Source organism: Xenopus laevis, chromosome 2L (genome assembly GCF_017654675.1).
Source record: "Xenopus laevis strain J_2021 chromosome 2L, Xenopus_laevis_v10.1, whole genome shotgun sequence".
NCBI lineage: Eukaryota > Metazoa > Chordata > Amphibia > Anura > Pipidae > Xenopus > Xenopus laevis.
Genome location: NC_054373.1, coordinates 179,500,222 through 179,526,852, shown reverse-complemented (window position 1 = coordinate 179,526,852; position 26,631 = coordinate 179,500,222). Strand labels below are relative to the sequence as shown.

Below are 26,631 nucleotides of genomic sequence, written 5' to 3'. Positions count from 1 at the left end.
TACTGAAATAGTTCAGTTCAGTTTAGATCAGATTGTCCACATTTAACCCTTTCTTGTCCCCCTCCTTAAAAACAGCATCACACTCCTGTACAGGACACCCGCCTGCTGCTCATTAAATCAACCCTGGCATTCATGAGACAGATTGGGAAAACTGTAATTTAAAGGACAAGGAAACCTGGCAGCCAATAGTTGTGCTCCGGTGAATTCCACTAGTAAGTTTGTTCTTTGGGCCGGTGATTAGTCATTTATACACTACACGGGTATCTGCACAACATTATTCAGGGTGGGACAAGTAGGTAAAAGAATAACAAGTAAAAAGTCTACAAATATTTTGGTGGCAAAGACACAAATCTAGAGACTGGAATGGTTAATACACTTGAAAGAGAGAACTATGGGGCAGCTACTGGTTATCGGGTTAACTAGTCTGATGGGGAAATAAATGCTGAGCAGAGGAAATGATATACAGGCGGTATATACAGGGTTTGTAGGGTTGTTCTTAAATTGAATTTGTATGTAAGTTGGAACATATACATTTACTTATTAAATGCAACAAGACAGATGATATTGAATCATCCTTTCAGCATGAGCGGCTGAAGCTAGGGTAAGCACCACCATCCCTGCCCCCCAAAGGGGTTTAGGGTCCTTTGGACTCCCCTTTACCAAAGCTAGGGGGGAGTCCTGTCTGCCTTGGGTTCTGCTGAAGCTTCCCCTAGGGCGTAAGTCATGGCCTGGACGCCTAGGGTCCAGCAAAGGGACTATGACACCCATCCAGGGTGCTCAAACCAAACACAAATTAGGTGCTGGAGTGTGAGGTGCAATGCCATTGATTGCCTTGTTAAGGCTCCAGCTGGCAGCCGGAAAAAAGAAATAAGAGGAAAGAAGAAGAAAGAATAATTCCCCCCCTAGCCAAGCAGCCGGTGATATGGGAAGTGAAGCAAGATTAAACAAGGGCATGTGAATTATGTAAGACCCAAAAAAGTGAATCAAGCACCCCTCCTTTGTGGGATCACAGCGACTCCACTTTCGTCAAGCTTCCACTTCCCGGTTTAGACAAGAGGACCAAGTGTGTCTGCATCTTCACATAAGATCATAAGAATTTATACCTAACCAATAGGCCCAGCGGGACATCAGTCGATCTTAGCTAGCCAGTAGAGATGTCGCGAACTGTTCGCGCGAACATCGGGTGTTCGCGCTCGCCGGAAGTTCGCGAACGTCGCGCGACGTTCGCCATTTTGGGTTCGCCATTGTTGGCGCTTTTTTTTGCCCTCTCACCCCAGACCAGCAGGTACATGGCAGCCAATCAGGAAGCTCTCCCCTGGACCACTCCCCTTCCCTATAAAAACCGAAGCCCTGCAGCGTTTTTTCACTCTGCCTGTGTGTGCTGAAGAGATAGTGTAGGGAGAGAGCTGCTGCCTGTTAGTGATTTCAGGGACAGTTGAAAGTTTGCTGGCTAGTAATCGTTTTGATACTGCTCTGTTATTGGAGGGACAGAAGTCTGCAGGGGTTTGAGGGACATTTAAGCTTAGGTAGCTTTGCTGGCTAGTAATCTACCTTCTACTGCAGTGCTCTGTATGTAGCTGCAGTGGGCAGCTGTCCTGCTTCTGATCTCATCTGCTGACTGCTGCAATAACAGTAGTCCTTGTAAGGACTGCTTTTATTTATTTTTTGTTGTTTTACTACTACTACTACTACTACTACTATAAGAGCCCAGTGCTATTAGTCTAGCAGTGTTGGGGAGTGGGACTGGTGTGCTAATCTGCTGCTCCTAGTAGTTCAGCAGCACCAACTTTAATTTTTTTTTTTTAATATTCATTTTTTTTTTATTTTACTTTTTTTTATTTTACTACCGCTGTAGTAGTGTATAAGTTGACCTTTTAGGCATTATTTGCCCTGTAGGCATTATTTGCACACTGTTTTCTTCAACCCGCCATCGAGCTGTGTGACCTTGTTCACATTCTGTCTAAATATCCATAATATTACCGTCTCCAGAAAAAACACCGGAGTGACTTTTTTCAAGCAGCCATAATATATTTTACGTAATCCGTATCCACCGCTGTAGTAGTGTATACGTTGGCCTTGTAGGCATTATTTGCACAGTGTTTCTTCAACCCGCCATCGAGCTGTGTGAGCTTGTTCACATTTTGTCTAAATATTGATAATATTATCGTCTCTAGAAAAACCACTTGAGTTACTTTTTTTTCAAGCAGCATTCATATATTTTTACGTAATCCGTATCCACCGCTGTAGTAGTGTATACGTTGACCTTGTAGGCATTATTTGCACAGTGTTTCTTCAACCCGCCATCGAGCTGTGTGAGCTTGTTCACATTTTGTCTAAATATTGATAATATTATCGTCTCTAGAAAAACCACTTGAGTTACTTTTTTTCAAGCAGCATTCATATATTTTACGTAATCCGTATCCACCGCTGTAGTAGTGTATAAGTTGACCTTTTAGGCATTATTTGCCCTGTAGGCATTATTTGCACACTGTTTTCTTCAACCCGCCATCGAGCTGTGTGACCTTGTTCCCATTCTGTCTAAATATCCATAATATTACCGTCTCCAGAAAAAACACCAAACAATGCCTACAAGGTCAACGTATGGCAGTTGTTTAAAGAGAACAGTAGATTACTAGCCAGCAAAGCTACCTAAGCTAAAATGTCCCTCAAATCCCTGCAGACTTCTGTCCCTCCAATACAGAGCAGTATCAAGCAGATTACTAGCCAGCAAACTTACTATCATCTGTCCCTGAAATCACTAACAGCTCTCCCCCTACACTATCTCTTCCAAGCACACACAGGCAGATTTTTCAGATACATTTTTGCCCTTGATCCCCCTCTGGCATGCCACTGTCCAGGTCGTTGCACCCTTTAAACAACTTTAAAATCATTTTTCTGGCCAGAAATGTCTTTTCTAGATGTTAAAGTTCGCCTTCCCATTGAAGTCTATGGGGTTCGCGAACCGTTCGCGAACCGCTCGCATTTTTGCGCAAGTTCGCGAATATGTTCGCGAACTTTTTTTCCGACGTTCGCTACATCCCTACTAGCCAGAGTACCAAGAATTTCTCCTTCCTCACATAGGACACATATTTGACTTAACATAGTATTTATTTTTTACCTTTCTGTGCTCCTGGAATCCACTTTCTTCTGCCTCCCCATTGGCAGGCCCAGATTTATGGAGAGGCCACCAAGGCCCGGGCCTACGGCAGCAGGATTTTATGGGGCAGCATGCTGCCAACCACACCCACGTTGGTTCAAAAACACTGGGGATGTGCAGGAGAAATTTCTGTGTAAATCCAGCCCTGCCCATTGGCAGATTTACTAATTGTGGATATTGAGCAAATATTTTGCTACAAAACAATTTTGCTACATCATTACAAAATGGCAAAGATGACAATTTACTTGCAAAAAAGCCCAGCGCTAGAGAACTTTTGCACTGTTTCACCTGGTGAATTTTCACTCTGGCGAAGAAGTGAAAAAATTCGGTAATTATTTCTATTTGCTACCCTTTTTGCCCAAGTCTAGTTTGCAAAGTTCTACCTGGCGAATTTATAAGATGAAGCTACATCCTCAAAATTATCGATCCTGTATTTTATAAAAGTCATAAAAAAAGACAATTTTTTTTTCATATTTTAATATGGGATTATGTTATCAAGTTGTAACTATTAAATAAATGTTATTTACACTTTTTTAACCATTTGAAGCTCATGTCACATTTGGTTTAGGGTGGGCTCATGTCTAGGACAATAAATGATCTCTTTTGTCTTTATTTTGCTTCCTTTGACATTTTAATAATCAGTGGCCGCTTGCAGCAATTTTATCCACACCATTAATAAATACATACATATGACCTACATACATACATGTGACCTTTATGTACCTGTCTTATTTAAATTTATGTAAGCGTCAGTATGTTAACTAAGTTTCTAGGGAAGAAAGTAACACTAGAGAAACTTTTGCGCTGACGGACTATCACACATTTATGAACTTAAATTATTATAAATGTATCTAAGTGGAGTTGGTGAGTGTTCTGCCTCTTATTGAATTAAGTTTTAGAAACTTTGCATCTGGATATTTAGTGCAGGAGATCTAAGAGAAAGTCGGGACATTTTTGTAACAATCCAGGACTGCAGGCTGAGCTGTCAAAATTGGGACTGTTCTGCAAAAAAACAGTGTAGTTGGGAGGTATGGGATAGAAATCCCCTGGTGTGGGCAGTGTTGGTGAGCTAGGGAGCCCAGCCTGAAAACAAAGATTTCTGTGAGACACTGGATGTCTGTACCAACTCTGTGTGAGTTCTGGAGGGTATCGGAATGTCTCCAATGTGTGTCCCCTGTGTGAGGACAGGTTTTGCTTGACAGCCTGTTACATGGGAGCCACTGTCTCTATCCAAAGGAGAGGTATTTGGGCAGGTAGTGTTATCTGGGGAAAATTTAAGAGCTGTTGGGGACTGTCTTTATCTACCCAGAGTGGAGTGTGGGACTGTGTCTGGTAAAGACTGTGCCAATGTTGGACTTACCACATGGGTTTCTCAGGTCAGGGGAGTTATTGCTATTGACACAGGGATGAACATTTATCAAAGGTTGAATTTCTAATTCATGTGAGTTTTTTTCAACTCCCTTAAATTTGAATATACTCAAAATCTGACTGGGGACTATTTAAGAAAAAATGCTTAAACTCGGACAAATTTTACCGACGCAAAAGTTCAAATCGAATTCGAATTGAATTTGACCAAAATTGATTCTAGTTTTTTCTCCAAAAAAACTTGAGTGTCAGGAAGGCTACAAACATCTCCAAATTGGTCATGGGACCTCTCCCATTGTCTTATACACGAATTTGGCAGGTTTTAGGTGGCAAATAGTTGAATTCTTAAAGAGCCAGAGTATGATAAATATTGAAAATCGAATTTTTAAAAAAACTTGAATTGAGTTTGGATAATTCCCTAGTCGAATTTGACAGTTTTGACCATAAAAAAATGAGAATATTCACTTTGACCCTTAATAGATAGACTGTAAGCTTTATGAGGCAGGGACCTCTATCCTTTTTTCTCCTTGACAATAAGCACTTAGTAGGTATTGTAACTATACTTTATATTTATGTCCATTACATTTTTATACTTATTTGTATTTATGACCCACTGTTTGTTACTACTAATTTATTGTTCTACTGTACAGTGCTTTGCCCTCAAGGAGTGCTATACTAATATAAATCTACATACGTAATTGTGTTTTACATGTATTCAAGTTATATAAAGTTCTATCTGTTTGCTTTGTTGTATTATTGTTCCTAGTGGGGCCACACATAGGTGCCATGCCCAGATCCCACTAGGTGGAAGCACTGTGTCAAAATCCTAGTATCTTTCAAATAGCAAAGGGGATTCAGGCCCTGTATTGAAAATAATTTATATTTTATTGATGGGTGTACATCCTATAATACACAAGGTTGCATAGTAGGGTAACATGTCCCTTTCCATTAGTTATTACCCCAGGTATTACCACATGTTGACCGACTGCTCTTTGCCATGGCTTTAGTTGTCTGCTCTGGAAAAAAAAATCAAAATTTTAAAAAAGTGGTAAAGCTGACAAAAGTTCACAAGTGGTCTCCCACCCAGGTACTTATAAGGCCTCATGCCAGTGGCTTCAGAGATCAGATGAGGGAGCTTTTAGGATTGAACCCCATAGGGGTTCATCATCTGCACTGCTTCTTCAGTTGTCTGCGCTTAAATAGATTCAAAATATTTTTAGCTGACAGAAGTTGAAAAACCTATGATACCTTGAATTCCCAAGCAGTCTCCCACCCAGGTACTAACCAAGCCTGGCCTTTGAGATTGGGCACTTTCAGGTGATATGGCCATTGGCATTGACTGACTGCACTTTGTCACTTCTTGTATTGTCTGTGCTCAAAAAAATCCCAAAAAGTTTAGCTTACAAACCAACAACACCTGGTATTCCCAGGCAGTCTCCCATCCAGGTTCTAACCAGCCCCACCCCAATGGTTTCCCATATCAAGCAAAATCAGGTGGTTTCAGGGTGGTTATGGTGTAGTCACTACATTTTGTTGCTTCTTGAGTTGTCTGTGTTTGCAAAAACGTAAATTTTATTGAAGTGGCAAAGCTGAAAACAGTAGCGAAAGGTAGCGAAGTTGCACTAGCGTTAATTACGCTAGCAATGCCTAATTTACATACAGCGCCAAGTTAAAGTACAATGGACAGACATGCAGCAGCAAATACATTACACTACACAAGCCTGGGAAAGCTTCATAAAATAAAGTTGTTATATTGCCCTACACATGTGCCCACTGTATAGTTTATGTGCCATATGTTAGGAAATGTAGGTGGGAAGGAGGGTACCCCCAAAAAAATTTATGATCTTTTTCAGCCTATCACCCTTAAAAAAGTAAAAGACACCAGCGTTTTTTGGGACTTAGAAAAAATGTAAACTTTTTTTGAAGCAAGTCCTATCTACTCTATTGCACTTCGTCTGGTCTGAGGTGGCGAAGGCAAGTCTGGCGCAAGAGGTAACATTCAGTAAAATGTTAGTGAATTAGCGTAGTTACGTCCCTTCGCCATAGCGCAACTTTGCCCTGGCGTAAGGGTGCCAAGTAGCGCTAGAGAAGGTCCACTTCACTAGCAAATTTACGCCAGCACCTGTGAGTAAATCGGCAAAGTAACGAAATGATGTCACTCTGGCAAATTTGCACTAGCTTCGCACTTTAGTGAATTTGCACCATAATGTTTACATGGTGTGATATCAAACTAATCACAGTAGGGTAAAGGTAAATGTAAAGTAAATTGTTATATCTACAGGGGGTTCTTAGTGCTGTATATAAACTGTAAAGTAAAGGATTTAAAAGGGGGAACTCTGTGTAAGTGACAATATATAGATACAGGTAAAATTGCTATACCTTGTTAGTCAGTACAAATGTTACAGGGCAACCCTTTTTAAATAAAAAATAACAAAAGTGGTATAAAGGTGATACCTTTATTGGCTAACTAATATAACCATAGCACAGTAAAGGGGCAGATTTATCAAAGGTCGAAGTGAATTTTCGAAGTAAAAAAATATTTTTTGTGTACTTCGACAAGGGAATAGTCCAACTTCGATTTGAAGTTGAAATCCGAATATCGAAATTTATCATGTACTGTCTCTTTAAAACGTCCACTTCAACCACTCGCCACCTAAAAGCTGCCGAAGTGCTGTTTTAGCCTATGGGGTCCTCCTAGAACCTATATGGAGGCAATTGGTGGAGTCTGAGAGATCGAAGTTTTTTGGGGAGAAAAACTCAGAATCGAAGGTGCTATTCCTTCGATCATTCGATTAGAATACGGACCACTTCGACTCCCAAAAACCTTCGACCTCTATTCGATTGGTCTTTTTGAATTCGAAGTTCATAATCATCATAAAAATCATGACAGAATCCCATTAAAATTAACTTTTAGTATGACCTAGACAGTGATATTATAAGACAATTTGCAATTGGTCTTCATTTTTTATTATCTGTATTTTTTTTAAAATTACTAAGCATTTTGTTCAAATATCTAGTTTGGAATTTCAGCCCTGCAACTAGGCATTGGTGTGAGTCAGAAGAAGGCAAATCCTTACTATACAAAATAAAAAATGAAGACAAATTGAAACATTGCTAAGACTTTGTCCATTCTATAACATAACAAAAGTTTTTTAAAGGTGTACTACCCCTTGCAACTTTTTGTCTGCTCATTAGTGACACAAAACATTTTTAGAGTTTTTTTTTTGTTTGTTTAGTTAGAAAAGTACATGTGCCACCTTCTGTGGTGGTGCTGCTGCAAGGGGTTATCAATTGGAGCCTTTGGAATCAGGCGACAAATGGCATGGGCCTAAGAGCACCCACTATGTAAATCCGGCCCTGGGCACATTTCCCACTGTAACAAATATCACTCCTCTCACATTGCCATAAACTGTAATTTATCTACTGAAAAGGTCCTGCTTCAGCTCTTGGATTGGTTGTCGTGTATGTTTTCTTGTATGTTTGATGTATACAGTCATTTATTGTGAAATGCTGAGGAATATGTTGGCACTGATGGTCAGGGGGGCCCCCTACTAAACCATTGGTGGCCAAGGGGACCCCTACAAAAAACATTAATGGACAGGGACCCTTAATAAAACATTTATGGAGATGGAAGTGCCTGAAAAAAATCATTGGTGTTCAGTGGAAATGTTTTTCTTCTCTGCAGCATCTTCTTCCTCCTCAGCGGGTGGTCTTCTTCCTTCCCTCCTTGGTTGCAGTCATCTTTCTTCTCCTCCTGGTGACAACGGAAAATGGCTGCCTCTATTCTGAATGCGCTAGCCGGCCACACGTGGTTTTATATGGTGGAACTTAGTACATAGTGATATCAGATGTACACATGGGACGCAACCAACCAGATTACAGGCTCACCACATATGAACTGTAGGGTTAGTGATGGGGGATTACATATGACTGATGCCACCAAACAAGCTCTCTGTGGCTCACATACTGTGTGTGCAACTCCAAACTCCACCTCTCTCCTGTCATTGGCTGAATGAATCGCCCATCTTCAACTGATCAAAAACTCTCAGACAATTAGAATTAAATTCCTGTTGGTTCTGCAACTGAAAATGTCTCAGGGAAACAAGAATGGATGGAAACCATTGGTCTACTCCCCCAACATGGTCGCCCTAATTGGGGTTATACTACAGATTTTACAGTGTGTGGAGGAGAGGACAGGATACTATACGGTTTGACGGTAATTGAGAATTCACCAGAATTAAGCACCTGGAGTTCAGAAGACCCAGTCCATAGGTGGAGAGCAGGACACAAGTCATGTTTACATTTTGCTATGTGAACCCCCCAGTATTATATATCTAGGCTGTTGCCTCTTGCAGCCCCATCTCTTTCTCACAGTGTCACACTGTTTCGGTGACTTGCGGCTGCCGCTGCGGAACTGTTATGTCCTCCTCCTCCTGGGGCTTCTCCGATCCAGCCGGCAAGACTGTGGCAGCAGCTGAGGCCAAACACAGGCCCCTGTCCTGGAGTCGGAAGGGCTCTCCTCCTGACGGGCGAGTGTTGGCGCAGAGAAGATGCGCACGGAACTAGCACGTCTCTTAGCGCGCAAATGACGTCACCAAATCCATCCGCCCTCCACCCAGTGCACCGCGTGATGTATCAAGGCCCGGCGAGCAGACTGTCTTCGGCGCTAAGAGACGTGCTAGTTCCGTGCGCATCTTCTCTGCGCCAAAACTCGCCCGTCAGGAGGAGAGCCCTTCCGACTCCAGGACAGGGGCCTGTGTTTGGCCTCAGCTGCTGCCACAGTCTTGCCGGCTGGATCGGAGAAGCCCCAGGAGGAGGAGGACATAACAGTTCCGCAGCGGCAGCCGCAAGTCACCGAAACAGTGTGACACTGTGAGAAAGAGAATGAATATGCATTTATACTTCATTATATAATAATAAAGAAACTATATAAATGATGACCAAGTTACAGTACTTAGCAAATCAGTTACTAAAGCACACATGGTTCACAGACGCCAGAGAGATATAGCGGAGAGGAGGGGGAAGCTCCGCCCCCTTTGTGACATCATCAAGCTCACATTCTGACAGGAAGCAGGAGTCTGGCTGCCACAGTCGGATGCAGAACTGGGTTTATTAAGTGAAAGAAAGCTTTAAGGAGAAAACAGTCAGCATGACATATAGGTAACTTCAAATGAAGAATCATTTTTTTAAAAGAAGTTTTTTTGGTGTCAGCTTCTCTTTAAGGCACTTTTTATTTTTGTTTCACTTCATTAAGACGTAGGTTGAGCATTGGGAGCAACTTGTGCAAATCTCTCTATGGGTTGGAAGGGGCACGGGGGCAAATATACACAGGGGCAATTGATAGTTAAGCTGCCAGTCCCTTGTTCATATAACTGAGATACAGAGAGAGAATAATAGATGAAGAAATGGACTCGCCCGTGTGAAACAGACCTGCACATTTATCAATGTCACCCCCTGATAAGCTCAGCAATAGTCACACTGCCATCCCCTACCCAGAATGCAGCATGGAGGGGTTCAGTGAATTTGGCAATGAAGGTGTGTAAGTGTCTGATTGGCTCACTCAGCTCATAGAAGGACAGACGTCCGGCCTCATAGTCCAAAAACACTCGGATTTGCTTAATGGGCCCAGATCTGTCTGGGCAAGATAAATTGGTTTCTTTTGTATCATGTGCCATTGCAATTGAATATTCATATCTGAAATTCCTAATGGTTCTTCTGTGAGTCACCAGCACCCAGGACTTGTTATTATTCCCAATCAGTGAATTGTCTCCTCTCCTCTCTATACTGGGATAGGCCACCCCTACCCGCAAGTTCCCTGCTTTACTGCAATCTACATCCCAGTAACGTCGCCCCGAGTGGAAACTTCTGGTGCTTAATACCTGAGTACAAGTCTGAAATGTCTGTAATGTGATGAAGCAAATGGATTTTTCTTTTAATTTTGAATAGGACACAGTTTTAGCATCAATTGATATTGTCAAGTCCCTATGAGCTGTGTTTGTATCCATGATTATTGACTCATTCCCTAATTCTGTCTTTATTCTTGTTGCTATATCTCCTAAGCCCCTGTATAATGTGCCCGTAATCAGAACCTCATCCAGATCATTGGCATCATGGAGCATCCCATCATCGCTCTCTCTGCCCCCAATATCTCTGCAGTCGGCTTCCCAAATATCAGCCTCTTCTGATTCCAGTTTCTTTAACAGAGAGAATGGATCTGCCATGCTGCACAGCTCCTCAATGTGTTGCATCTTCTTCCCCTGCTTTTCCTTCTTTATTTCCAGCTGGTGAATGAGATCAGTGAAAGGGAGTGAGAGCTTCTCTTTCTGGCTGGAGATGTCTCTCAGGAGTCGCTTCTCTAGGGCTTCCAGCTGTTCCCTGATGTCTCTAAACAGGGCAGTGACTCTCTCTGTCTCACCGGCTGCTTTTTCTGCCACTTGTCTCCTGCGCTCCTGCAGTCTCTGCACTCGTCTCTCAGTTTCTTCTCTCTTTTTGGGCAGTTTCTGCAGAACTTTTATTAACTGGTTCTTTTTCTTCTCAAACGCTTCTTTTATAGGTTCCACATTGTGATCCTTGTGATCCCCAAACCCAGAACAGTACAGACAAACACAGATGGTTTCCTCATGGCAGTAATAATTGAGGAGTTCATCATGCTGGGGGCATTTCCTTTCCCCAAAAGAACTTGTGGGGGCAGTTAAGATGTGCTTCTGTGATTGGCTGTGCCCCCTCAGGTGGGTATCACACAGAGAAGCCTCACACAGGAGACAGGATTTAGTAGCAGGTTCAGGAGAGAGGACACAGTAGGTGCAGAAGATCTCACTCTCCCCCAGTTGTGTCTCAGTTGGACGGAATCTCTCGGCTATGTTCCCCAGAGTTCTGTTCCTGGGCAGGGCAGGGCGCTCCTTATACTCCTCTCTGCATTCAGGGCAGGAATAAGCCCCAGACCCCTTCTGGGTGTCCCATGTTCTCCCAATACAGCCCTGGCAGAAGTTGTGCCCACACGGCAGCGTTACAGGGTCAGTATAAAGGATCAGACAGATGGAGCAGCTCAGCTCGTCTCTCAGATCTGCAGTCGCCATCTCTGAAATCAGGAAAAGGAAATGAAAGTGAAAGTCTTTCTGTTTGCATGTATGGAAGCTCTCTCACTTACTGAGATATTAACCCTTAGAGGGCAGAATACTTTCCCACACAATATTACTTCTAATTAAAATTAACAGTTTTTAAAAGTAAACTTCACCTACTGTGTATCCTGTGCTTGAATGGCTGCCCCCATGGCTACATAGCAGCTTGTTTATATAAACTATAGTAGTACTTATCTGTTATCTACTGTGTATCCTGTGCTTGAATGGCTGCCCCCATGGCTACACAGCAGCTTGTTTATATAAACTATAGTAGTACTTATCTGTTATCTACTGTGTATCCTGTGCTTGAATGGCTGCCCCCATGGCTACACAGCAGCTTGTTTATATAAACTATAGTAGTACTTATCTGTTATCTACTGTGTATCCTGTGCTTGAATGGCTGCCCCCATGGCTACACAGCAGCTTGTTTATATAAACTATAGTAGTACTTATCTGTTATCTACTGTGTATCCTGTGCTTGAATGGCTGCCCCCATGGCTACACAGCAGCTTGTTTATATAAACTATAGCAGTGTTTCTGAAGCAAACATCTGTTTTACCACTGAGGGCAACACTACATTACATTTTCATAACTTTAAAACACTTTCCTTTTTTTGGTATTACCGTTTCCTTAAAAGACTTAGCTGCTACATTAAGTAAATAAATGATACACAAATAGCTTGTTCCCAAGAGAAATCCTTGCTTATAACATGATTTGAATATTGTATAAAACACACATGATACAGGGCCCCTAGTGGTGTATGTTACAAATAGTGATGGGCGAATAAATTTGCCAGGCACGAATTTGCATTGAATTTCCGCATTTTGCAGCCAAACTGCTGCAAAAATTTGGCGTGAAAAATCCGCCGTGACAAAAAAAACCCCAGTCACGTGTGAGAATAGTCGTGTGCATTAAAGATACATTCGGACAAAATAGTCACGCGTATAAAAATTGTCACTCGCCAAATTAATTGACTCCCATTGACTTCAATGGAGGCTGAATACATAAATATCATAATGTCATGGATAATGCTTTCAACCTCGAAGACACCAAATCACTGAAATATTTAACACTTAGGGGCCGATTCGCTAAGGGTCGAATATCGAGGGTTAATTAACCCTCGATATTCGACTAGGAACTAAAATCCTTCGACTTCGAATTTCGAAGTCGAAGGATTTAGCTCAGATAGTTCGAACGAAAGATTAAATCCTTCGAATCGAACGATTCGAAGGATTTAAATCCCACGATCGAAGGAATATCCTTAGATCAAAAAAAGTTAGCCAAGCCTATGGGGACCCATAGGCTAACATTGACTTCGGTAGCTTTTAGATGGCGAACTAGAGGGTCAAAGTTTTTTTTAAAGAGACAGTACTTCGACTATCGAATGGTCGAATAGTCGAACGATTTTTACTTCGAATCCTTCGATAGTCGTAGTCGAGGGTCGAAGTAGCCCATTTGATGGTTGAAGTAGCCCAAAAAAAAAACTTCGAAATGCGAAGTTTTTTAACTTCGAATCCTTCACTCGAAGTTAGTGAATCGGCCCCTTACCTTCAGTCTGGTTGTTATATTACCTGGTGCCTAAATAACATGTATATTTATATTTAACTTATACAGGTCCAAAGCCACTGAAATGTTTCAGGCATATACATTCAGTTTGTTTGTTGTATTAACCATTGCCAGAATCAAAGAAATGTATAACCTGTACATTATATTTAATTATTACATTAGCCGCTCCAGAACCACTGGAATGTTTCAGCTTATACATTCAGGCTACTACATTATACCAGACTGAGAGACCTCTGCTAAGGAGTCATTAGCCCAGTCTGTCTGGTTGCCAATTTCCCAGCTAGCCAGTATCCCAATACACACATACACTGGCTGAACAGTGTGAGACAACTTAAGACAACATTACATTAGGTTTTTTTATACTAGTTAGACTCCAAAAAGCAGAGAAAGACGTAAATGTTTAAAACTAACAAACCTGTACAGTAACAGGACACAATTGTAACACAGAAAATCCTACCTGATACTTCTGAGCTTTACTCTGAGCTGCTAAGGAAGGGAATGGGAGGGAACCTACTTACTCATTACTTGTACCTGAACACTGACCTCTAGAGTAACTGCTTGATTATCTACAGCTGCTGTCTACACTGACTGCCATTAGGGCTCTTACTCATGAGCGTTTTTACCTGCGATCCGTTTTTCGCCGTTCAGCCGCAGGGGAGCGCAGGAATAGACGCATTTCATTTTTTCAAATGGGGCTGTACTCACACAGGCGCATGTAGGCGCCGAACGCAGGAAAAATGCAGCATGTTGCGTCTCAACCTGCGTTTGGCGCCTACATGCGCCTGTGTGAGTACAGCCCCATTTGAATAAATGAAATGCGTCTATTCCTGCGCTCCCCTGCGGCTGAACGCCGAAAAACGGAACGCAGGGGAGCGCAGGTAAAAACGCTCATGAGAAAGAGCCCTTAGACTGCTCCCAGCATATACAGACAATTCGTTTTTTTTTTTCGTTGTAAATCACCTCAACCTTAGGAAAGTCTTGAGAGGGAAGTGGCTGGCTCTGAAACCTGAATTCCTCCAGAAAATTTTTTTTATACTTCAATATTAGGGAAAACAGAGGAGGCCATAAGGCTCAGGCCACTAACTCAATATTCTTCAGCACAGCAATGTCTGCTTACCCCACTCCAAACAGAAGTTTGGGTCCCATTACCTCAAACTGAAACCTCTGAAAAATAGATTAACCTTATTTAACTGTCACCTCCCATCCACAAAAATCACACTTTTTCAGTAAGGCACACGGATAAAGGGACAGAGCACTTGCCACAGGACAAGCTATAATCAGGCCAGGAGGGCACATGGATCAAGGATAAACCAGTGATACACAGTAACACCATGTCTATCTGATCCATATGATGAAACAGTGAAGACGCCATACCAATGAAGTACCAATGTGCTTAGGGGATAAAAGATCTCAAGGACCAAAGCCCCAGTCCCTAGGATGCCCTAATGGTTTCCCAAGGCTAAAAAGAAAAAAATGCTTCCAAAGGGAGCAAAAAATGTTGTGAAGGACACAACAACACCAGATTGGGGGTGGACTTATAAAGCTTTTGGAGAGTCCTTATGGAAGGACTGGGGTATGACTTGGAATTGGCCAGGGAAAAGAAATCTTCTGTGCATTTGGCAATTTAGTCTGTCTGTCAGTTCTGAAGAGCCCAAACCCCTAACCAGGGCTGCCATCAGGGGGGCACAGGGAGTAAAACTGAACCAGACCCGTGCCACCTCTTCGTAAGTCCCCTTCCAAAAAGCCGAACTCCCAAACTGACCAAGTCACGAAGTGACAAAAAGAGCCGATCTGCCGAAGTCCCGAAGTGATGAAAAGAGCCAAACTTGACTTCCTGAAGTTGCGAATAGATCCGAAGTGACAAAAAGATCCAAACTTGTCCCGAAGCCACGAGTTCAGTATTACTGAACATCAATGTGTTTTTTTTTTTAAATTTTTTTAAAGCCCTAGCCATCAATGTATTATTTTAATACTTTACAGGCCCCTGTCACCAATTTTTTAAAAAAAAATATTCTCTGGGGCATAATTTCGTTGTACTGGGCCCTGTGATTTCTAATGGCGGCCCTGCCCCTAACTAGAGGAAAAAAGATGTGTAGGACTTAGAAGCATAAGACAGAAAAGGAGATTGCTGATTGGTCAGTGGACTATGAGATTGATGCCTTAAATTAATATGTTGGGATTGGAAAAAGAAAATGTTCCCGCTGAGGAGGTTAGAAAGAAAGTAAGATTATTTTTGCGAAGTTTAAAAAGATTTGTAGGAAGTGTTTTGTTGATCTGACACATCCTACAAAATCTCCTGTGGAGTTTAGTCCTATGGTCAATGGATCCATTTTGATTGGATGTCTGTGACTTTACTACCCTAAAGGGGTTAAATGACTGGGAATTGAACTGAAGAAGATGCTTGGATGAGAGTGAAACATTTTCAAGAATCTCTACTACATACTGAATAACATTTCTCAATTTAAACATCTGATGTGCTGTCATTACTATTTGCAACTAATTATGGATTTTAAGTGATTTGCAAAGCATTCCATTCATATTTTATTTTGGAGGGTTGTATCTCCTCTTTTCCAGTGTAACCAATCCCAACTTGCCTTTCCCCATAACTGATCCCTTCCATTCCCTTTACCAGCTTAGTCGCTCCTCTCTGTATTTCTCTATTTCATTACTGTCCCTTATATATTTATATATAGTGATCATACCTCCTTATATATTTATATATAGTGATAATATCCCCCTTAACTGTCTCTTCTCCAGTGCAACCAATCCCAACTTGCCTTTCCCCATAACTGATCCCTTCCATTCCCTTTACCAGCTTAGTCGCTCCTCTCTGTATTTCTCTATTTCATTACTGTCCCTTATATATTTATATATAGTGATCATACCCCCTTATATATTTATATATAGTGATAATATCCCCCTTAACTGTCTCTTCTCCAGTGCAACCAATCCCAACTTGCCTTTCCCCATAACTGATCCCTTCCATTCTGTCAGGGGGCCTATCGGCTCCCAGCGGGAGTAGTCAGGACCAAGGAGGAAGCTTTAGGGGTTAAAGTGGCAAAATCATAATCAAAGTCCAGGCAAAAATCCAAAAGGCGGGCAGAATAATATCAAAGTCAAGGTTCAGGCAGGGTCAAAGGTCCAGGAATCAATATAAGAGGATTTATCAAGCACCCAGGAAAGTTCAAAACAAAACCTACAATCGGGCATCGAACTGGCGTCTTGGCATCATTTTATTCTGAATTTAGCGCCCGGGCGCATGAGGTCATCACGCCGGCATTGTGACGCCAGCGTCGGCCCATGTGGTTCATGGGCGCCACCATCTTGGACACGGTGCCACCTGAGACGGGAGCGCTATTGGGCGCTCCTGACAGTACCCCCTTCTCCAAGGGGGGCCACTGGACCACCATCTCGTGGTTTCTTTGTGACTGCTTGTAGAATTCCCGTACCAGATGGGGAGCGTGAACATCAGCCTGTTTAATCCAACAGCATTCTTCGGGACCGAAACCCGTTCATTGGATCAGGAACTGCAGAGACCCTCTAGATCTTCTTGAATCCAAAATATTCTCTACCTCGTATTCCTGTTGACCGTCCATGGAGATAGCTGAAGGAGGAGATTGTCCTGAAGACAAGCGATTATCGATGGCCCGGTTTTACCAAAGACACATGGAACACATTAGGGATTCGCATTTTAGGGGGAAGCTGAATCTGACAGTCACAGGATTAACAATCTCCACCATGGAGTATGGACCAACAAATTTTGGACCCAATTTGGGGGAAGGAATCTTGAGTTGAATGTTCCTCGTAGAGAGCCACACTTTGTTCCCAACTTTATATAAGGGAGAAGACCTCCATCCTTGATCAGCATACTTTTTGTGGGACAAGGAACTTTTCTCTAAGTTGGTTTTGGTAGCCAACCAAATGGTCGACATGTGGGCTGCATGATCATCGGCTGCTGGAACATCAGACAAGAGGAAGTCCTGAGGGAAAGCTTGAGGATGTTGTCCATACACAGTCAAGAAGGGCAATCTTCCAGTGGAGGCATGGCCGCCCAGGAAAGTAGATCGGTCCAATCGTCCTGACAGAGGGATACATGACTTCTCAGGAATTGGTTTACTCTCTCAGCTGCTCTGTTGAATTGAGGGTGATAGGCAGAGGAGAATTAAAGAGCGATACCCAGGTTTTTACACAAAGAGCTCCAGAACTTGGACACAAACTGGGAACCTCTGTCAGATACAATCTTCACTGAAAAGCCATGGAGTCAGAAGATGTATTGAATGAACAATTGAGAGAGTTCAATTGCAGAGGGAAGTTTACGAAGAGGTATAAGTGCGCCATCTTGTTAAAGCGATCAATAACCACCCATATCACGGTGTTCCCCTTGGAAGATAGTAATTTGACAATAAAGTCCATAGCCAAATGAGTCCAAGGATGAGAAGTAATGGGCAGAGGTTGTAATAGCTCGGTAGGGTGAGAGTGGCTGGATTTAGACAAGGCACAGATGACACAGGCCGCCACAAAGTCTTTCATATCCTTCCATAGCAACAGGGATTCAGTTTCTTGTGAGTCTGAACTTTAGGTTTTTGTGATCGGTGTACATGGTCACGGGTGAGGGGCCCCCTCCAGGAAATGTCGCCACTCCTCGAGTGCAAGTTTCACTTCCAAAAGCTCACGATTCCCCATGTCGTAATTTTGCTCTGCAGAAGAGAACTTTTTAGAGAAATAAGCACAAGGGTGAAGTTTCACATATGCGACTTGTCTCTGAAAGAGGATGGCACCAGCCCTGACGTCTGATGCATCTACTTCAATGAAGAAGGGTTGCAAGAGGTCAGGATGTCGAAGGACAGGAGCAGAAGCAAACAAATCTTTCAAGGACTGGAGGGCTTCCAGAGTATGAGAGGGCCAGGCATTAGGTTTTCCTCCCTTGTGAATGTCGTCCAAGTACATGACAACGGATTGCCCCAAACGATCTCTGAAGATGTCATTCACAAATTCTTGGAAGACGGCGGGGGCATTGCAGAGGCCGAAGGGCATTACCAGGTACTCATAGTGCCCATCTCTGGTGTTGAATGCCGTATTCTATTCATCCCCCTCTCGGATGCGGATTAGGTTTTACGCTCCTCGGAGATCCAATTTAGTGAAAATCTTTGCCCCTCTGAGTTGGTCGAATAGCTCAGAGATGTGAGGTAGCAGATATGTAAAAGAGGCAGCCTATCGTATCCAAAGGGTGTTGTCATCATTATACTTAGAAGTGCTTCACATTAATAAGTCTAGAGCTAAGAAGTTTAACAGAGAGAAAGAAGAAATGTATTTTAGTGAAGAGATAAATACGTTTCAGTGCTGATTTCACTTAGAGGAGGACAAAGAAAACATTCTAACTACTAGTCAAGAGCAGGGCCGGAACTAGGGGTAGGCAGAGTAGGCACGTGCCTAGGGCGCAAAGCTGGGGGGTGCCAGGCACGTGCCTGCTCTGTCGCCTACCCCATGTCCGGTCGCATGTCTCCCCTTGTATTCGCACGGCAATTTGCGTTTACGCACATGCGCGCACGGTGGTGCACACGAGCATCAATTTGTGCATGCACACAAAAGTACCGGTTCGCGCATGCGCAGGCCCAGTATAGCTGCTTAGGGCGCCTGTTGGGGCTGGCCCGGTCCTGGTCAAGAGGATCTCATGGAATCTCTCAGACTTGCCAGTAGGAGTGACCATTGTAGTCTATAAGGACGACCTGACCCGTCACCTTGTTGATGTTGTAGTTAATGAAGTCAATAAAGATCTGCGGCTCACTGAGGGGCTGTCGTTGTTCCTAAATAAGGCTGCAGGGCCCAAACTCCAAGCAGAATGTGATCATATTATAGAAACAGAAGAGAGATTAACGTCTGGTGCTGGTTATCTGCCATACAAACAGGTTCTACACACTGTGAGTCCCCAGTGGGATCCAAACTCACAAACTGAATGCAGACGACTGCTCCAGAGAGCAATAACCAGGTGCTTAGAACTGGCTGCTGTTCCATTGGTATCCCAGCTGTTGGCTCCCACATGTCTGGCTTCCCTGTGAATATCTCTGTGCAATGCATTGGGGAGTCGCTCAGGCAGTATGTGGAAAGCCCAGAAAGGGCTGAGAATGTTACAAGAATTCATCTAGTTGATTCTGCTGATGATACAGTTGCGGCCATCAGGGCTGAATTTGGGGATAATGTGTTGGACACATCTTCTACTGACAATAAAGCCGAACATTCCAAAAGCAACAAAACACCAACAAGGTCAGATGGACAAATGGCAACAACCAAGGTGGGATTGAATTTTACAACAAATGTTCTGTCCTCGCTACGTATTACCCTGGGGCAGTGTGTAGTTTGACATGCAGCTAAACCTTCCCACAATTAGGGTTGCCACCCGGCCGGTATTTTACCGGCCTGGCCGGTAAAATACCTGCCAAGGCCGGGGCCGGTATTACAAATGTAATGTAGCTGCCGGTAAATTTGTAATATAATTAAAAGGAGCCCTCGGCCTGTCCCCCAATCCCCTGGAACATACCTTTTCTTTACTTCTTCAATCGTCCTTGGCGGGGCCCCACCCCTTTTGACATCATGACCCGCCCCTTTTGATGTCACGGTCCTCCCCTTTGTGTCCCCGCCCCCCAGCAGCCGGTAAAATTTTTTAAAAAAGGTGGCAACCCTACCCACAATCCAATACAGAGACTAAGCTTGGAGTCTCCAGATTTTACTGGATAAGCAAGTGGAATAAGAGGTGAAACTGTAATACAATAACAGAAAATATAATAAGTACGTTTTGCAATGAACTATCAAAAACATGCAAACAAACACATATGCATATACATACAACATCAAAATGTTAGCTGGCATGAAATATCTATGCAGCAATGTCTCTGGGGGGTGCTGGCAGTTGTAAAGGTGCTTGGTGCAACTATTTAGCTTACCAGCGATTCTATCATAAGGGAGATGCAAACTGTGTCTTTTCAGCAGCATGGATGGTGTAAAATGGAGTCCTGGCTCCCACAAGGCATTGCATTAGGTCACATGGTGGCAGTACGGTAGCCTAATCAGTTCAGAATACTGCTGTAAGCACTATGGGGTGAAGAATAAGTGATCTTGTGCACTTACAGAAAGTGTCCATAGGAGGGAGCTCCGAGCAAATGAATTGTAGAATATCATACCTCCCAACATTTTGGAAGTAAAAAGAGGGACAAAAAATATTTTCGCATGTAGCGCACCGAAATTTTTTGACCACACCCATTTTTGTGGCCACACCCCTAATTACCATGTTCGTTTTACCAAATTTGGCAGGTTATGAAAGTTTGAAAATATTTCTCCTTATCTAAACTGTTTTTTTGTGTCTCAAAATTGTTACAAAGTATCTTATTTGCACCTGTTAGCGGTTCTGTGCTCTCTGCCAAAAGCCAATTAAGTTAGAAACTTTGTTTCTTTTTCTGGCTGTTCAGTGCAGAGAAAATAGGGACTTTCCAGTACAAATGAGGGACTGCGGGTTGAGCTGTCAAAAGAGGGACTGTCCCTCCGAAAAAGGGACAGTTGGGAGGTATGGAATATGTTAGCATGGTAGAAGCTTATGCTGGAGACATGACAACAAATATTCAATATGCAAAAGTAAGTACTCATTTCCCCTCTCTTGGTAGGGAATCAACCTGGCCATTGGATTTTCTGGTTGTTGTTTAATTATTTGTATCTGGTTGAATTACAGCTGTTTGTGTGTATTTTAAGGGGCTTTCTAGTGAAGTAACAAAAAGGACAGAATACTGTGAATCCAGTTGTCAGTCTGTGTCTGTGGGAGGAAAAGGTAAGAAAAGGTTCAGGTGAGTGGCGTTGGTGGTACAGTAAGTACATCATGGAGTTCATTTCTTGGGAATTTTGAGGATGATGATGTAAAACAAAGTGGTCCTGGGATGTGTTTTGCCTTCCATTGGGGCATCTCTCCCAGACTTGTCACCTATATCCTCAGCCTTTTATAATGAATCAGCACTACTTTTATCCCTCTGCCTCTTATAAAACTCAGCTTCACACCTGCATGACCCACTGTATTTAATCCCAATGTTAATCCCAATGTTAATCAGTAAAGCAGCTGGGCATAACTTTAACAGTGCTTCCCAAATGTTTCCATGTTGTATAACAAAGGGAACTCCTTAGCAGAGAAGGGGTCATAAATCCCTTTGGAGGGTCATACCCAGCCCATGTACTTCCAGTTAGACAGCCCTAAGCATAGCAGTGCCATCAGGATAGGTCTATATGAACAAGCTGGCATGGTCCTCACCCGAATGGGATTTTTTAAACTTGCCTTGGTTGGTTTGTATCCCCCCAAACATGTTTTACTATGCTACTAATTCTATTTGGAGGGGATGAATTGGCAGCCGAAATTAGATCATAGACTTATCGCACTCACAGACTATTAGGACATGCTGAAAACATCAGGCCAATGAGGAGGGAGGGAACTGTGGTTTTTCTAACACATCTAATTATGTGTCTCCTGCAGCCATGTTTGGATCAGACACCAACCCGACCCACAGAGTCCAAGAGATGAGGATGGAATCACTTAGGTTTGAAGTGAAAATAGGAGATTTAACTAAAGAATGTGCTGATATTATCATACATTTGACTGATAATTTATTTATTCTGGAACCAGGTATTTGCCTTAGTTATTATTTATATAACATGGGACTGATGGAAGGTACACTACCTAACATTAATAGCGGATTTAATAGCCCAGATATCCCCATAAATTAACTGCCATGTACCCAACGTGCAGTCAGCTGTACCCCCAGATCTGCTGGTTTAAGAATACAGTACATAGAAGGTATTACATACCTTCTTTAAGTCTTAGTTTTGTTTATTTATGGCTCATTTTCCACTTTTTTATACTTACCTGGTCAACAAGGATAATTAAATACAGGGGAGAGGTACAGTACAGGTCACAATCTGGTGTGTTCAAAATTAAGAAAAATACTACACTATATTATATACTTCTTATATTGGTATCTGCAGCCCTGCAATTTGCTCCAAGAAAGGGTTTGATGAATTTTGGGCAAGGGAGAAAATGGCAAAAGATAGTACAGGGTTTATTAGTTATAGGTCACATAGGAATTGCCCTTTAAGCCTATGCAGCAAGTGGTGCTTTCACGCTTCATTTTTAAAAAATAAACCATTTGATCTAATGTCTAATGTTGGTAATGATTAAACATGAGCAGATTCAAACTGATTTCAGAAAGGTTTTTTTTTTTTTTTTTTACATTACGCCTCCAGTGGCGTAACTACTCGGGTGTAGAATGTGATCGTACCTGACAGAGATGTAATAAGACATATCATAGGCATATATATCTTTATTCCCTATTAATAACATTGGGATCATATCACAGGCCTTCCTATATATTTATCTTTATTCCCTATTAATGATATTGGGATCATATCACTGACCTTCCTATATATTTATCTTTATTCCCTATTATTAACATTGGGATCATTTCACTGGCCTTCTTATATTTTTATCTTTATTCCCTATTAATAATATTGGGATCATATCACTGGCCTTCCTATATATTTATCTTTATTCCCTATTAATAACATTGGGATCACTGGCCTTCCTATATATTTATCTTAATTCCCTATTAATAACATTGGGATCACTGACCTTCCTATATATTTATCTTTATTCCCTATTAATAACATTGGGATCATTTCACTGACCTTCCTATATATTTATCTTTATTCCCTATTAATAACATTGGGATCATATCACTGGCCTTCCTATATATTTATCTTTATTCCCTATTAATAACATTGGGATCACTGACCTTCCTATATATTTATCTTTATTCCCTATTAATAACATTGGGATCACTGACCTTCCTATATATTTATCTTTATTCCCTATTATGAACATTGGGATCATTTCACTGGCCTTCTTATATTTTTATCTTTATTCCCTATTAATAACATTGGGATCATATCACTGACCTTCCTATATATTTATCTTTATTCCCTATTAATAACATTGGGATTATTTCACTGACCTTCCTATATATTTATCTTTATTCCCTATTAATAACATTGGGATCATATCACTAGGGATGTCGCGGACTGTTCGCCCGCAAACTAATTCGTGCGAACATCGGCCGTTCGCGTCCGCCGAATGTTCGCGAACGTCGCGCAACGTTCGCCAATTTGGGTTCGCCTTAGCTGGCGCTTATTTTTGCCCTCTCACCCCAGACCAGCAGATACATGGCAGCCAATCAGGAAGCTCTCCCTCCTGGACCACCCCCACACCCCCTGGACCACTCCCCTTCCATATATAAACTGAAGCCCTGCAGCGTTTTTTCATTCTGCCTGTGTGTGCTTGGAAGAGCTAGTGTAGGGAGAGAGCTGGTTAGTGATTTGAGGAACAGTTGATAGTAACTTTGCTGGCTAGTAATCTACTTGATACTGCTCTGTATTGTAGGGACAGAACTCTGCAGGGATTTGAGGGACAGTGAGTTTAGGTTAGTTAGCTTTGCTGGCTAGTAATCTACCTTCTACTGCAGTGCTCTGTATGTAGCTGCTGTGGGCACTGCTTCTGATCTCATCTGCTGACTGCTGTAATAACCCAATAGTCCTTGTAAGGACTGCTTTTATTTTCTTTTTTCTTTTTTTACTTTGCTACTATAAGAGCCCAGTGCTATTAGTCTAGCTGTGTTTGGGAGTGGGACTGGTGTGCTGCTCCTCCTAGTAGTTCACCACTACCAGCACCAACCAGAGTCAAAATTGTTACAAAGTATCTTATTTGCACCTGTTAGCTGTTCTGAGCTCTCTGCCAAAAGTTAATTAAGTTAGAAACTGGTTTTTTTCTGGCTGTTCAGTGCAGAGAAAAGAGGGACTGGTGTGCTGCTCCTCCTAGTAGTTCACCACCACCAGCACCAACCAGAGTCAAAATTGTTACAAAGTATCTTATTTGCACCTGTTAGCTGTTCTGAGCTCTCTGCCAAAAGCCAATTAAGTTAGAAACTGTTTTTTTTCTGGCTGTTCAGTGCAGAGAAAAGAGGGACTTTCCAGTACAAAAGAGGGACAGGGGGTTGAGTGGTCAAAAGAGGGACAGTTGGGAGGTATGCAAGTGCCACCTAGCTGTGTGAGCTTTTTCACATTCTGTCTAAATAACAATAATAATTCCGTGTCCGTAATCATCACCTGAGTGATGTTTTTACAGCAGCAATAATATATTCCGTATCCACTACTGTATACGTTGCCCTTGCAGGCATTGTTTGCCCAGTCTTTAACCAAGTGCCACCTAGCTGTGTGAGCTTTTTCACATTCCGTGTCCAGAAACATCACCTGAGTGACGTAGTGTGATTTCTGCCCTTTACAGCACAAAACGCAGCGCTGTGTCAACAATGTATTTTTCAGAAACATTTTGCCCTTGATCCCCCTCTGGCATGCCACTGTCCAGGTCGTTGCACCCTTTAAACAACTTTAAAATCATTTTTCTGGCCAGAAATGTCTTTTCTAGCTTTTAAAATTCGCCTTCCCATTGAAATCTATGGGGTTCGCGACGTTCGCGAACCGTTCGCATTTTTGTCCGGAAGTTCGCGAACATGTTCGCGAACATTTTTTCCGACGTTCGCTACATCCCTACATATCACTGACCTTCCTATATATTTATCTTTATTCCCTATTAATAACATTGGGATCATATCACTGACCTTCCTATATATTTATCTTTATTCCCTATTAATAACATTGTGATCATATCACTGACCTTCCTATATATTTATCTTTATTCCCTATTAATAACATTGGGATCATATCACTGGCCTTCCTATATATTTATATCTATTCCCTATTAATAACATTGGGATCACTGACCTTCCTATATATTTATCTTTATTCCCTATTAATAACATTGGGATCACTGACCTTCCTATATATTTATCTTTATTCCCTTTTAATAACATTGGGTTCACTGGCCTTCCTATATATTTATCTTTATTCCCTATTAATAACATTGGGATCATATCACTGGCCTTCCTATATATTTATTCTTTATTCCCTATTAATAACATTGGGATCATATCACTGACCTTCCTATATATTTATCTTTATTCCCTATTAATAACATTGGGATCATATCACTGGCCTTCCTATATATTTATCTTTATTCCCTATTAATAACATTGGGATCATATCACTGACCTTCCTATATATTTATTCTTTATTCCCTATTAATAACATTGGGATCAACCATAATTTTTACCGGCTACAGCCACCAAACATTCAACGTTTCACCCACCCTGATGAAGGGTGGGTGTTCCCCCCCGAAACGTGAATGTATTAACCAGTGTGTGTGCGGATCCGTTTTCTATACACATAACCCTAGCACCAGGCCAGGGAGAATATTCCAGCACATGGAGGGCCGCATTTCGCTCAGCGATGCCCAGGTCTGGACTGAGAATTAAAATAGGCCCTGGCATTTCAGGTACACAGAGGCCCACTCAGCCCACATAGAGGCCCAAACAGCTCCCACCTGCCCACTAAATACTGACTTTCTATGGGACCTTATAGCAGCCCCTCTGGCATTTGCCAGAACCCATAGATTGCCAGTCCGGGCCTGGCGATGCCCCAAGGTCGCATGGTCTTAGCACCTGCCCGTCTGCCTCTGTGCACAAACCCTCCCCCACCCCTTCATCCCCAGTGCACATTAGGATGCGGCTGGGTGGCATGTCACCCCTAGAATGTTGCAACTCCCCAGGACTTTGTGGCCTATCTACAAATCCAGGCCAGAGCACGTGTATCTGGAAGATGGGGGATCCCATTTCCAGGGGCCCATTATGGAGATATCTTCTCTGTGCCCAGTGGTACTTTAATGGGGTCCTGGGGCTTAAAGGATGTAACTCTTGCTGGTTCCTATAGATTTACCCCCCAAACTGAGGTCAGGCCCCCCTGTCTGCAATGACTCAGAATTAGCAATTTGTACCCCCAAATGAGTCTGTTTGTGCAGAGAGAGAATGTTTGGCTCCAGACTGGGGTAAAACACTGGTTCTGTATTGTGTCCCAGTGCTACTTGGATATGTGGGGTATTGGGGTTGTACCACTGCCTCTATTAGTAACTGAGCCCCAGTAGGTTGTATCAGGGCTAAACTGGATGAGGAATTATTTCAGCAAAAGTATGACTTTTATGGACAGATCTCAACTGATACTGTACCTGGGGGCACCAAATATGAGCAGCGGGGGCTTCTCTACTCTACAAACCAGTGGGATAATCACCTGTAACTCTCACCCCCAGGGACCCCCATCTGTAGCAGGATTACGGGCAGGGAGTAGATCAATGTGCCGCTATTAGCTGGAGTTATAAGCCATTAGCCATGCAGCTCTGGGCTCAGGTGTGACAGTGACTCCCATGGGTGCAGCTCAGAGCAATGTTGCTAAGACTCA

General features: G+C 42.5%; 1 protein-coding gene across 1 annotated transcript; it reads right to left on the bottom strand.

Moving 5' to 3' along the window:
• Positions 1–9,739: 9,739 nt before the first annotated feature.
• Positions 9,740–20,249, bottom strand: LOC108707587 (E3 ubiquitin/ISG15 ligase TRIM25). Its single transcript, XM_041582729.1, has 2 exons — positions 20,145–20,249; positions 9,740–11,600 (listed from the first exon to the last, which is right to left on the bottom strand). Exons 1-2 carry the CDS (start codon positions 20,191–20,193, stop codon positions 9,970–9,972), a joined length of 1,680 nt encoding a protein of 559 aa, XP_041438663.1. The 5' UTR covers positions 20,194–20,249; the 3' UTR covers positions 9,740–9,969.
• Positions 20,250–26,631: the final 6,382 nt, after the last annotated feature.